The 12,486-nt window shown below is 45.7% G+C and overlaps 2 protein-coding genes across 3 annotated transcripts in view; one reads left to right on the forward strand and one right to left on the reverse strand.

The window, feature by feature from the left end:
• MTHFD1 (methylenetetrahydrofolate dehydrogenase, cyclohydrolase and formyltetrahydrofolate synthetase 1) overlaps positions 1 to 10,192 on the reverse strand; it is a 39,844-nt gene extending 29,652 nt beyond the window's left edge. The window contains exons 1-4 of one of the 2 annotated variants that reach the window (XM_030452296.1): positions 9,607 to 9,835; positions 2,528 to 2,612; positions 831 to 890; positions 104 to 157 (exon numbers count right to left, since the gene is read on the reverse strand). In XM_030452296.1, coding sequence (XP_030308156.1) covers positions 104 to 157; positions 831 to 890; positions 2,528 to 2,612; positions 9,607 to 9,647 — 240 coding nt within the window. In that variant the 5' untranslated portion in view covers positions 9,648 to 9,835. Of the gene's footprint in view, positions 1 to 103; positions 158 to 830; positions 891 to 2,527; positions 2,613 to 9,606 lie in introns of both variants that reach the window. The other variant, XM_030452297.1, reaches the window with a different exon arrangement.
• ESR2 (estrogen receptor 2) overlaps positions 9,324 to 12,486 on the forward strand; it is an 80,093-nt gene continuing 76,930 nt past the window's right edge. The window contains exon 1 of the mRNA XM_030452299.1: positions 9,324 to 9,603. The gene's annotated coding sequence lies outside the window, so the exon portion shown is untranslated. The remainder of the gene's footprint in view (positions 9,604 to 12,486) is intronic.

The following is a 12,486-nucleotide window of genomic DNA, read 5'->3' on the forward strand; positions in this document are numbered from 1 at the left end:
TGGGCAAGCATTTTTTTCATAAAATGAGAGGGCAAATAAAAGTTCATCTCTTGAGCTCAAAACCAGAATTATGCATTTTTTCATCATTGGTTGTATTACTTACATCAGCTTCTGTTGCTGTGTTTGGCAGTTTTATGTGATTGGCAATGATCCCAATCTGCAAATGAAAATACCCAGAAATTATCTGTTGTAAGAACTGACATCAGAGATTCATCTGGTTATTCTCTCAATCCTGATCTAAATTCTGTCACATTTTCCAAACCCACCTCCTGTTCCTGTGGCTACAGTCCTATTATTTGGAAATACCACCAGTGGTAGAGAAGAAAGATGAGTGCTCTGCCTTCTTAGTTTGGTCCAAACTTAATTTGTCCCATTCCCCTTTTGACATGAACAACATCTCCATCTGACATCTTGAAAAGCCAGGAGAGAAAATGCCAGCTACTACCTAGGGACACAGGGGCTCATCCATGTCCCCAGCCCTGCTGTAGCATGTAGTGTACCACTTGGTGACAGATGCAAAGCAACTGAAGGTAAAAGACAATCAGGGAAGACAAAGTGCACAGCCACAGGTCAGGGAAGAGAGAATCAGCACTTGAGATCCATGTAATCTAGGAGATTATCACACACAAAGTGGCACCAACTCTCCACTTGGCTAAGTGTCCAGTTACACACCTATACCAGCTCATTATAACAAGGAATTCAGGCCAACACTGGTTTCTCTCACACAGGCAAAGCTTAGATAAAATTATTTAATTTGCACCTGGTTTTTCATATTCAGATCTCACCTACAGTAGAAGGGGAGAAATAAATATTAAGAGCTTGGGCATTACCTCAGCAGCAGCCTTCAGCTTCATGTTAATGTAGAGGTTCGAATCATCCCGATTTCCAACCTAAGGTTGAAAAGAAAGTTGAGTCACACTGCAGAGACCCAGTCACAGAGATGGGCTGAACCCTCAGCTTCCTTGGAGCTACACCAAGGAGAGAGGTATTCTTGAAAAACTGTAAAACATACTGACAAAGACTATAGGTAGCTGCACCTAAAAGGAAAGTGTTCTTTTGACTAAGAGGCTGCTACAGACAAGTTAACTGATATCCTGCATAAACACTATTGACACCTGCTAAAAACCTTAGAAACACAGTGCTCTCCAAACCAGAAAATACCCACCTGCCATTTCATCTGAGAATATTAAATCTCTAGCTAATTAACAAGATCAGAAGGTGTTGATAACACCCAATTATCTGATGAAGGTTTTCAGGAAAGTTGGGCTTCCCTGATACCCAGGAAACCTAATTTTATGCACACACATGTGCCCTGATGGAGAGATTTTCTCCACTGTTTTGTACCTTGAGAATTTTCCTGCCAAAACAAAACCAACAGAAGAACAAATTGATGCACAAAGAGAAAGCAGCAAGTGGAACAAATGCCTGTAGTCTTTGGCAATACTGGGTGGTTGGAGTACAACTGCATTTCATAAGACTGCTTGCAACATCCAGCATGTTTTGCTAAAGGTAATACTCCTTGTACCCATATGAAAATTCAGGATAAATAAGGGATAGCTGGCAAGCAAACTTTTGAAGTTCCTTGGTACTTAGGACTCATCCCTGGTTCTTTCAGAGACTACAAGCCACAATGGTGCCTACATTACCTGATCACCCAGAATACACTGGTCCTTCTTCCCTAGGGTCAAAGTGTCTGTCCCCCCTTTAAAGGTTGGTGGCTTTATGCCTCATTCAGGGCAGGGAAAAAAAAAAAGAACAGGCATGAGGAGGTATCAGCAAACAGACCACATACATTGTGCAAAAGAGGACACTCCTGACTACAGGACAAAAAATAAAGATTGATTTATTTGTTGAGCTCAGAGGACACCACGTATCTCCCAGGAAAAGAGCACATATTGCGTGGGGTGCTAATTGTATTGAATTAACTGGAAAGCAGACAGCTGAGAGAGATGAACCCCAAGCTATTGTTTGGTAGCTTACAAAAGTGTCAAAGAGCAAAAAGGTTGTAAAAGACTCTCAGATGACCCGGGATTGAAAAGCACACAGGCCAAGCAAGAAAAAACTCCAATAGCACTACAAGACAGCTTTTTTTGAAGACAATTTACAAGGCCAGCTATTCTGAAAAGCTGACACCTCTGAAAGCTGACAGGCTTTGGGGCTCACACAAATGCACAGATTTGGAATAGAATCTACAATCACTTCTATAAGCACACTTCTTAATAGGCAAGAGACCTACTTTCACCATTTCACACACAAAATGCTCAGAGAACTGCTAGGGTCTGATGAAAGAAGAAAAAGAAAAAAAACAAAAACCCAAACCACCCAAAATCCCCAAAATATCTCTGGGCCCAGTATTTGGTGAAAAGAATCACAGAACTGCATTACCATCTTGCAGGGAACTCTGCACCTCTGCTGCTTATAAAAAGCTATGATTTGCAAGTCAGCTGTGATGAAGCTCTTAAGCTGTGCAAGTTACCATTGCAAAGCAACACAGGTTTCCTGCAGTTGTCAATAAAGGAAAAAATACCTGCAAAATTGCAAGTCCTGGGCTGAAGCCTGGATATTTCTCTTTCATCTCAGCAACTTGCTTCTTTAGCCTCTCTCTCACTTGTCTGAAGAGACAAAAAAACACAAGGTAGAAGTTAACCAAGTGGCTGAATTCTCATACAGTGATCAGTCAGGAGTTGAAAAGATGGCAGATGGGCTGAATGGTGAACTCTTATACCTTGAGTACATAAGGCCCATAATCTCCAAATAAGATTAATATCTATAAACCACTAAGTGTCACAGTTTTATTCAAATTTATTTGAGTTTGGGGGGGGGGGTGTTTGAAATCCACATTGTGCTTCTTCACCTTCCTCTTCATGCTCTCATAGGATACAAGGGTAAAAAAAAAATTGTCATAGAAATTCCCATGATTTCAAGGTCACAACTAAAAAGTAAACTCTCTTTTCACACACACCATCCCAAATCTACCTGTCTTCCACAGAAATCAATCAACACCATCATCACACATGCTGTCCTGGTAAAGGGTGATAAATATAAATGGTAAACCTCCAGAAAACAGCTAACCAAACATGAGGTATTTAAAGATACACCTCTTCTACAGTTGGTCAATACTATGTGTTTCTATTTCTTGCATGCTTGCCCTAGCCCAGGCTGGGTAGGATGCAGTCCTGCACCCACATTCCTGCCTCCAGTCTGCTTCTGTGCTTGCCAACAAGCATTCAAGAAAATGCCCCCAGCCCGAGGGCTTCCATGCAAGGCAAAGATTCGTCCATGAGAGCAGGAAGGAGAATGGGAGGTGGATAGAGGTGAAGCCACATGGAAAATCAGCTAATACCTGCAACACAGCTCACATTGACTCTTCAGTGAAGACAAGTTTAAGGATATAATTAGTAGAACAAGACTTAGAAATGGAAGCATGAGAGGATTTACTGATTAGTTAATCTAACTCAGGTGTCAACTCCTACCCACTTTACTATGTAATGCTTTAGAGATAACAAGTGCCAATCACTGATAAATTAGCCATGGACAGCTCAAAAGCCACTGTCACCATGCTCCACAGTCCCTAATTTCTCAGTCACTGTCTGGCTCCATGTACAAGATCATTCACCAGGGAAGGTGGTGGGGCAGAGGCCCTGGTGCCAGACAAACTGTGCTCTTTTGAATTTGAAATTCTGCCAAAAACCTGGGTGCAGATCAAGCACTAATGCTCTTTCTCCTCATCAGAGATAGTCAGGATTCAGAGACCAGTCCTGCTCATCTCATGGGCTCATGCAGCTGGACGGTGGCTATAGCCCTTCACTGCAAATATAGAAGATACTCAAGAGAGAAAAGTCAGAAGAAAACCTCCCAGGACACTAGAGGCATGACATGTTTGTCTTACTCCATGTGATCTCCACCCCATGTCCCACCCACTATTCTCAAGAGAGATGAGAAGGTGCTACCATCACACCAAGCAAATCTATTGTGCTCCAAACATCCTTCTGTTCAAAACACAGAAGGTCTCCTTGTGCTCATCTTCTGTCAAACCAGTATCAGAAGGTCTGCTACTTCCCAAGTAGAACCAGACTTCCCAGACTGGAGGAGGTGCTGTTTGTGCCAGTTCATTAAAACTGCAAACAGCAAGGGTACAGGGACAGAGTACTTGATGTACCTGACAGAGTTCCTGATGCCAGCTGGGAGACTGCAATTCTTGCCATACAGGGAAATCCCAGGATGCCAGACAGCCAGTGAAGCCAACTCTACCCTGCAACTATGAGCTCCAGAGGCAAGAAGAAAGGGAAATGGGAGCAGCAAACCCAGCAGCACTGATCCCAGGGGATGGCTGCAGCTGGCCCAGCCAGAAGCAGCCCTGGGGGTGTTGCAGATGCCCTCAGGAGAATCACACAGCCTCCTGCTCAGCTCCAAATCGTGTGTCTCTCCTGCTGCATCTTGAATCACACTGTCAGAGCTCTGCAGCACCTGAGGAACAGGTTCAGAGTGTTTGTGTCTGGCCAATCTGTTCCACGTCCCTTACAAGCCTTGGGAAAACAGGCTTTCAATTATACTTAAGACACAGTAGTACCTAGGCTTCCTTTAGCTATCACTCCTGTAAAAAACTTGACACCTAGACTGGCTTGCCACAGCAAGCTATTTTCTGAATTCTTCAGCCTTGACCTAGCAATTCTTCATGCTGAAGTGACAAAAATTCATCTGCTGGATGACAGAATCACCAACTGCTTCTCCTTACACTCCAGCTCTAAGTCCCTATGGAAGGCATCAAATCCACAGCTGCAGACACAGCAGTGCCTGAGCTCACCAGCAGCCCATAAAACAAATGCAGGGAGCACCAGAACCCTCCTGCATGTGGCTTGTGAGCGGGTGCTGTGGGCCAGCTCCTTGAGGGAGCTATTTCTGAGTATAGCCTCTGGTGTTCCAGTGAGGAAGGCACAGCACTGGTTTGTAGCCTGCAAACAAAACCAAATGCAAGTACAGGTGAAATGTATCAAAAATTATGTAAAGCCCCCATACAGGACAGTCACCTGGAAAGGGTCTCAGATCTGGGTTTTACTTTTAATGCCATGTTCCCAGTGCAGAAGAACCAAGCTCACCTAAGGGTCTATTTTTCCTCTGTCCTCTGGGAAGCACGAATGTGGAGCACTTTCACCCCCAGCAGACACAACAGTTCCCATATTATACTGCTGTCATTTCTGTAATTAGGCACTGGCTCTCTTCCCCTTTAGCTACAGAAGAAAGGTAACATGCACAAACACACAGAAAGATGCTGCCAGCAATGATTTTTTTTTTTTTTTTTTTTGCTTTAGGAGACTTAAATCGAGAAATCTCTTGTTAGACAGCCACCTAGTGTTAACTACCACTGCTCTCTAGTTAGCAGATACAGCACAGTTACAAAGATTCGAGAGAAAATTCAGGAAAAATAATTTCACAATCCTTGTTTCAACTCTGCAGAGCTACAAATACGTGACTAAATAAACTTTGCAAACCAGCAGCTACTTAGTGATACCATTCGCAAAATTCTATTCGCACTTTAGGTAGTACCAGGACAAAGATAAAAGTTCATATGGATAAATCAACATTTTTTTACTAGCTATATGAAAACACTTATAAGTCTTCAAACATAAATTTGAAGTTTTATGTGGCAATTTCTCCAAAAGCCTTCCCTCTGACACCAAGACCTCTCCTCTGCCTAAACCCTCTTCCACAAACAATCTCAAACTGCAAACAAAGGTCGTCCAGGGTCCACAAAGGTTAAGGACAGCACATGGCTCTGAGCATACAGTCCCCAAGCCAGCTCCAAAGATTAAAGAACTCGTTAGCTTTTCTTGCTCTAGACTGCAACAGTGAGCTGAATTTAAATTCACCAAGAGAATTTCCCAGAAGAGCAAAGGACAAACCACACTCCTCCTCCAGCTCTGCTGCAAAAGCTCCCATGCCAGTGCCTCCACCACACCTATGGGATTCTGTACACACAACAGCTCAGCTCTGTGGTTTGAGAGCCATACTCAACAATTTCCATACTCAACACATCACCAGGCTCTGTTTCTCCCCCTTCTGTAAGTAAGAGGGCCCAAGCTTAATGAATACTGCCAAATGAATACCTGCCAAATACCTCCTTCAGCAATGATATTGCCCCAAGAGCTTGGCCTCACTGTCTGGATGACAGACTCCCAAATGTTTCAGAACCATGCATCAGAAACATTCTTTCTGCACCCCTTTACAAATGGTCATACAATGCTTACAGCCCTCCTCAGTCCTCCCTGTGGCCCTGTTTTCCACCAGACAAGGTTTTCTCCTACCCTGTAGCATCTTGGGAGCAGAGTCACATTTTTTAATTCTGTGTCTGTACAGCAGACATAAGGGTTTCTTGCTTATGTTTAGGGCAGCTCAGTGGAACTAAATGGTACTGGCCACACAGTTCACTTTCTAGGTGTCACCTAGGCCTATCTCATCAAATTTTCCTTATTTATAGAGGCAAGGAAGCTCTCTCACTCTTTCACAAACCAAGTATTTATTCTTTTTGCACGTTTCTCAAAAATAAGAATACCACCTGATTTTTGTTTAAATAATTGACAAGACTCTGGAGTAGGTAATTTTTCACTCCCTTTGGGGGTTAAGTGCTTCATGCCAGGAGCAAAACATTCACAATACTTAAAGAATCTGGGTTTAAAACATGCACAGAAACTGAGAATTTCGTAGCTGTAAAAACACATGGTTGATTCTGGGTTAGGGTTGTGCTGGGTTAGGAACTGGCTGGAGGGCCGGGCCCAGAGAGTGGTGGTGAACAGAGCTGCATCCAGTTGGCGGCCGGTCACTAGTGGTGTCCCCCAGGGATCAGTGTTGGGCCCAGTTCTGTTCAATATCTTTATCGACGACCTAGACGAAGGGATTGAGTCCATCATCAGCAAATTCGCAGATGACACCAAGCTGGGAGGAAGTGTGGACCAACTCGAAGGCAGGAGGGCTCTGCAGAGGGACCTGGACAGACTAGAGAGCTGGGCCGATTCCAACGGGATGAGGTTCAACAAGGCCAAGTGCCGGGTCCTGCACTTTGGCCACAACAACCCCATGCAGCGCTACAGGCTGGGGACAGAGTGGCTGGAGAGCAGCCAGGCAGAAAGGGACCTGGGAGTCTGCATTGACAAGAAGCTGAACATGAGCCAGCAGTGTGCCCAGGTGGCCAAGAAGGCCAATGGCATCCTGGCCTGTATCAAAAACAGCGTCACCAGCAGGTCCAGGGAGGTGATTCTTCCCCTGTACTCAGCGCTGGTTAGGCCACACCTCGAGTACTGTGTCCAGTTCTGGGCCCCTCAGTTTAAGGATGTAGAGGTCCTGGAACAGGTCCAAAGGAGGGCAACCAGGCTGGTGAAGGGACTCGAGCACAGGCCCTATGAGGAGAGGCTGAGAGAGCTGGGGCTGTTCAGCCTGAAGAAGAGGAGGCTCAGGGGAGACCTCATTGCTGTCTACAACTACCTGAAAGGAGGCTGTAGCGAGGTGGGAACTGGACTCTTTTCACAGACGACCTTCAACAAGACAAGAGGGCATGGTCTTAAGTTGTGCCAGGGGAGGTTTAGGTTAGATATTAGAAAGAATTTCTTCACGGAGAGGGTGATTAGGCTATGGAATGGACTGCCCGGTGAGGTGGTAGATTCTCCGTCCCTGGAGACATTTAAAAAAAGACTGGATGTGGCACTCAGTGCCATGGTCTAGCAACTGCTCCGGTGGGTCAAGGGTTGGACTAGATGATCTCTGAGGTCCCTTCCAACCCGGCTAATTCTATGATTCTATGATTCTATGATTCACCTCATCTATTACTATTTTACTGACTTACAAACAAACAGTTTGCTTGATTAAAGGATAAAGCAACAAAAACCACCCCGTAAAAGATAACAACTGAAAAGACCTTGCAGTTGAACCAAGTGAAAAACACTCCCTTTCTAAAAACAGGCAATTCAGTTGGAAATTCCTAGAAAAACCACGTGCATATCCCCACTTCTGCTGCAAGACTCCTGGCCTGGAGGCAGACTCAGAAAAAGGAGAATTCTCTGGACCAGAACTTCTCTAGAGGGTCTGGAAGAAAGGGACAGGTATCTGCAGAGTGGACAGCCCATTTCCTCATGCCCCTACTAGGAAAAAAATAAAATAACATAAGGCCTATTCCTGTAGAGCAAACAGGATGATAAACTGGGCATAATTAGCTGCAAGTATTTTTCCATTTTGTGTTGAGTCAGGATTTGATTTTGACAGGGTTCCACCAAGCACCCCAGAGCTGTGGTGGAAATTGAGCAATCTTTTTTTTCCTATTAAAATCTTATGCTGAGTATTTGCACAGCATCACAAAAGGTCCTCGTCCCTGAAAATGATAGTGCAGAAAGCAAACTGATATAGAAAATGCCATCACTGTACCCAGAAATTAAAAGACAGTAAAGCAATATGCATTGTCAAGGAAGCTAGAAGTTTAAGGTGAATACTCAGAATTCCTCCAAAACACATTCACTGTACTCAAGTTAGCATCTTGCCAGATTGCCACGCTAAAACTGGAATGATGCATAGCTTGAGAGGATCTACTATGCCCCAGGGGCATAGAAGAAGGAAACTCATAGTAAGCACGTGGCTAAGTACCACCAGCACCTTACAGCATGCAGAAAGCACTGGCTTTAGGACTGACAAAAGTGTAAGGAAGCACACAGGCCTGAGACTGTGCTACTGGCTCAAAAGTGCTACTGGCTCAAAAATTAGCAGATGAAAAAATATGCAAGCAGCCTGTAATCATGGATAGAGAAATCCAAGACCCATCAGGCTCACTTTTCAGAAATGCTCCACTGTCAGATGGATGTAGATTTGTCATATGCAGCAATATCCAATACCAGGTCTAACAAATTTTTGTAAATTACTTTAGATCATTTCACATTTACCCTTTCTGTCTGAGTTCCCTAGTTACAGAGAGAAGATACTGAATGAACCTACCTAACCAAGCCCCATTTGCACAGAGCATTACAGCGAAGTGTTGCCCTTTGCTAAACTCTGGGTTTTTCTAAGGTTGGTGAAAGTTATTTTATTTTTTTTTACCTCTTCGTACCGTATGTGAAAAGGAACAGGAAAACGAAACAAACTTAAAGACATAACTCAGGGTCACCTATACTCGGGGCTTGCCAGCTAAGTAAAAGCTGAAAAGCAGGAGGAAGCTCAGCGCAAAGGGGTCACAAGCTGTTCCGCAGGGCTGATGCTGGACACTGCACCATAGAACCTGACGGGATGGGTTTCTGGGGGGCAAATGCAGCCGTGACAAACACTTCAGCTTCCCAAAATCTCTGATCCCACCTTCATTACAGAACAACTCCCAGCGTTTCCGCCAGGAAGAAGTGAACTTTAAATTGCAATATAGTGACAAAGTTTCAGGATACCTTCCAGTCGCTTCATCCCGGTGGCCGAGCCAGAGCAATGCCCACCCACAGCCACAGCCCCATCCCCCCTGGGCCAGCAGAGCTGGGTCCCCCGGGGCACCCCCCAGCCCGCCGGCCGCACCGATTTCCTTCCCGGATCGCGGCTCCCTACGGATTTTCCCCGCCCGATGCAACCCCCGCCAGGCTACGCGGTACGTACGCAGAGACTATCTTGCCGCTGAGGATCTCGGCGGGGGCCATGGCGAGGGCGGGGAGACAGCGGCCGAGCGCGGCGGGGCTCCGGGGACGTCTGCAGGACGGGCTGTCCCCAGCACTTGTCCCGCTCCGCGCCACACGTGGCCCCAAACTTTCGGCGGGCGCCGGTCCCACCGCGCAAGCGCTACCTCCGCCCCGGAGGAGGGCGGAGAGGGGCACGGAGGGGCGGCTATGGGCTCCCCCCACTGTGGCGGCGGCGCGATCTGTCCTTCCCTGCCCTTCCCGCCGCCCAGAGGGACCTAGGGAGAAGCGGGGTTGAGCGAGGAGGCGAAATGGCCGTGAAAGCGCCTCAGAGGCGCCGCTCTCGACTCTGGCGTTTCCTGGCGTCCGGCTCTGTGGTTCCTGGGCCGCAGGGCGGGCTGCAAGCGCTGGGTGGGGAGGGGGAAAGCTGCTTCCGGAGCTGGGGAATCACAAAATCTGCCTCCGGGATCGCGATGGTGGAAGCTGCCTCTGGAGTTCGGCGTTGGGGAGGGCGCGGCCGGGGGTACGCTGCCCGCGGGTGCTGAGGGGCTGGCAGTATCGGTCTGCTGGGTGGTGGGCTGTGCGCTGGGAGTTCCTGGCCGCATCTTGACTAAAAATTGCAAACCTGTGTAAGAATAATCCCCGCGTTTCATGTTTTGGGGTGTTGTCCAGAGTAATCCTTAACCCTTCAGGATTTCAGCACGTTTTTCACTCGTAAAGTCACCAAATCTCTGTGTACAGAGGGCAATCATAGAATTGGCTGGGTTGGAAGGGACCTCAGAGATCATCAAGTCCAACCCTTGAACCACCGTTGCGGTTGCTAGACTATGGCACTGAGTGCCACATCCAGTCTCTTTTTAAATATCTCCAGGGACGGAGAATCCACTACTTCCCTGGGCAGCCCATTCCAATGCCTGATCACCCTCTCCATAAAGAAATTCTTTCTAATATCTAACCTAAACTTCCCCTGGCACTACTTAAGACCATGCCCTCTTGTCTTGTTGAAAGTCGTCTGGGAAAAGAGCCCAACCCCCACCCGGCTCCAACCTCCTTTCAGGGAGTTGTAGAGAGTGATGAGGTCTCCCCTGAGCTGCCTCTTCTTTAGGCTGAACAGCCCCAGCTCCCTCAGCCTCACGTCACAGGACTTGTGATCTAGTCCCTTCACCAGCCTGGTTGCCCTCCTTTGGACCCGCTCCAGGACCTCGATATCCTTCCTAAACTGAGGGGCCCAGAACTGGACACAGTACTCGAGGTGTGGCCTCACCAGGGTTGAGTACAGGAGGCAAGATCGTGGCTACAGCTCAAGGGGTTTGTCAAGAGTGAGGAACAGGTTCCCGACAGGTGCTTCCAAGGGATGTTCTTGGAGTCGGTAATCCTGTGAGGGCCGATGGAGATGTGGATTCCTGTCAGATCCATGCAGTCCTCTGTGTTTGCTGTTACCTACATAACCAAGGCTTTTCTTTGCTCTCCGGGCCAGGAGGGTCAGTGATTTTCTCACACATGTGGCAGATAAGTGATTAGGGTCCACACAGAGCTGGGGAGAGGAAAAGCAGGTAAACACTGAGGAAAACCAGCTCGGGCAAGATAGTGCCACAGCCCAGAGAAGTTAAGGTACTCATCAGTGTTCCCTGCTAATATCTAGACATGGCTTGAGAAAGGGTCCACAACTCAAAATCTGGCAATAGAAAAGTCAGGCCCATCAAGATCGATGGTGGAATATATGGACTTTTCTGTTTCAGAAGCTTTACAGTTGCTTCTCTGGTATTTGAGGAATAGAATATAAGCCATATATGGTTCAAAACATCCCTGATGATAAGGCTTTTCTTTGTGTTTCCTTTCATAGACTAACAAATTGTATCTTTTCTGCTTTTTGATTCCTTTTCTGTTGAGGTGAGAGCTTGTTACCTTGAGTGATAAAATACCTCAAGTTAGCACTGTGTTGTAGTTGTAGGGCTAAAGATCAGTAATTTCTCTTTAAAAGTGATTTGGAAAATGGCAGAAAAATTTGCATTTTAGGGTTTTTACATGCTAACTAGAAAAAGCTTGTATGTATTCCCTGTATTTCCTGGAATGCTCGAAAAAGTGCTTGCAGTATTATACAATCAAAACTGAGATTATGCAATTAACTGAGAAAAGAGATTTTTCTAGGCTGCTTAAAATTCTGTGCCTTATTTGTTTCTTCTGTTGCCATTATCTGAGGCCTGAATGAACTCTTGGAGGGATGGGGGGAGTGTTGTGGAAAACTGTTGTTCAGGATAAGCTCACAAAAAACACCTTTTGTCAAAAAATATTTGATATTCAGAATGGGTGATGTAAAATAGCAGGCAGAAAAACAAACAAGCAAACAAAAAAAGCCATCTTACTTAAATTTTTTACATCACCTCGTTTTGAGAGTGAACAGAAGAAACTGTTGCCATCGGGAGCTGTAGATTCGTCCCCGGAGTTGCTCAATTGCATGATTTGAATGCATGTGTGAACATTAACATCACTTGCTGCTCTTCATAATGCCCCAGGTCTTAAAAAAAAAGTCTCACAATTGCAAATAAAACTTTGCAAATAACCTACGTTTATTATAGGGTCTAAAAAATAGCGGAAATGATAAGTGGTTTAGAGATTTTTTTATTGTTTAATTATTTTTGAGCCAAATTCTCAGTTTTTAGAAGGGATAGAGTAATGAATTTTAACTGTTTATGCCAGAAAAGCAGACCGGGTTAGCTCCTTTATCATAGCATGCAGTTATTTTGTATTTCTAGCTTGTCTAGTGTCAGTCAAGTGCTAAAGCTGATATTGTTACTCAGGGGTTGTGTGTTGTCATGCCTTTATGTAAAAGCCTGTTCTTTAACATTTACTCTGAACTACCATC

The sequence above is a fragment of the Calypte anna genome, chromosome 5A, assembly GCF_003957555.1.
Source record: "Calypte anna isolate BGI_N300 chromosome 5A, bCalAnn1_v1.p, whole genome shotgun sequence".
Taxonomy (NCBI): Eukaryota; Metazoa; Chordata; class Aves; order Apodiformes; family Trochilidae; genus Calypte; species Calypte anna.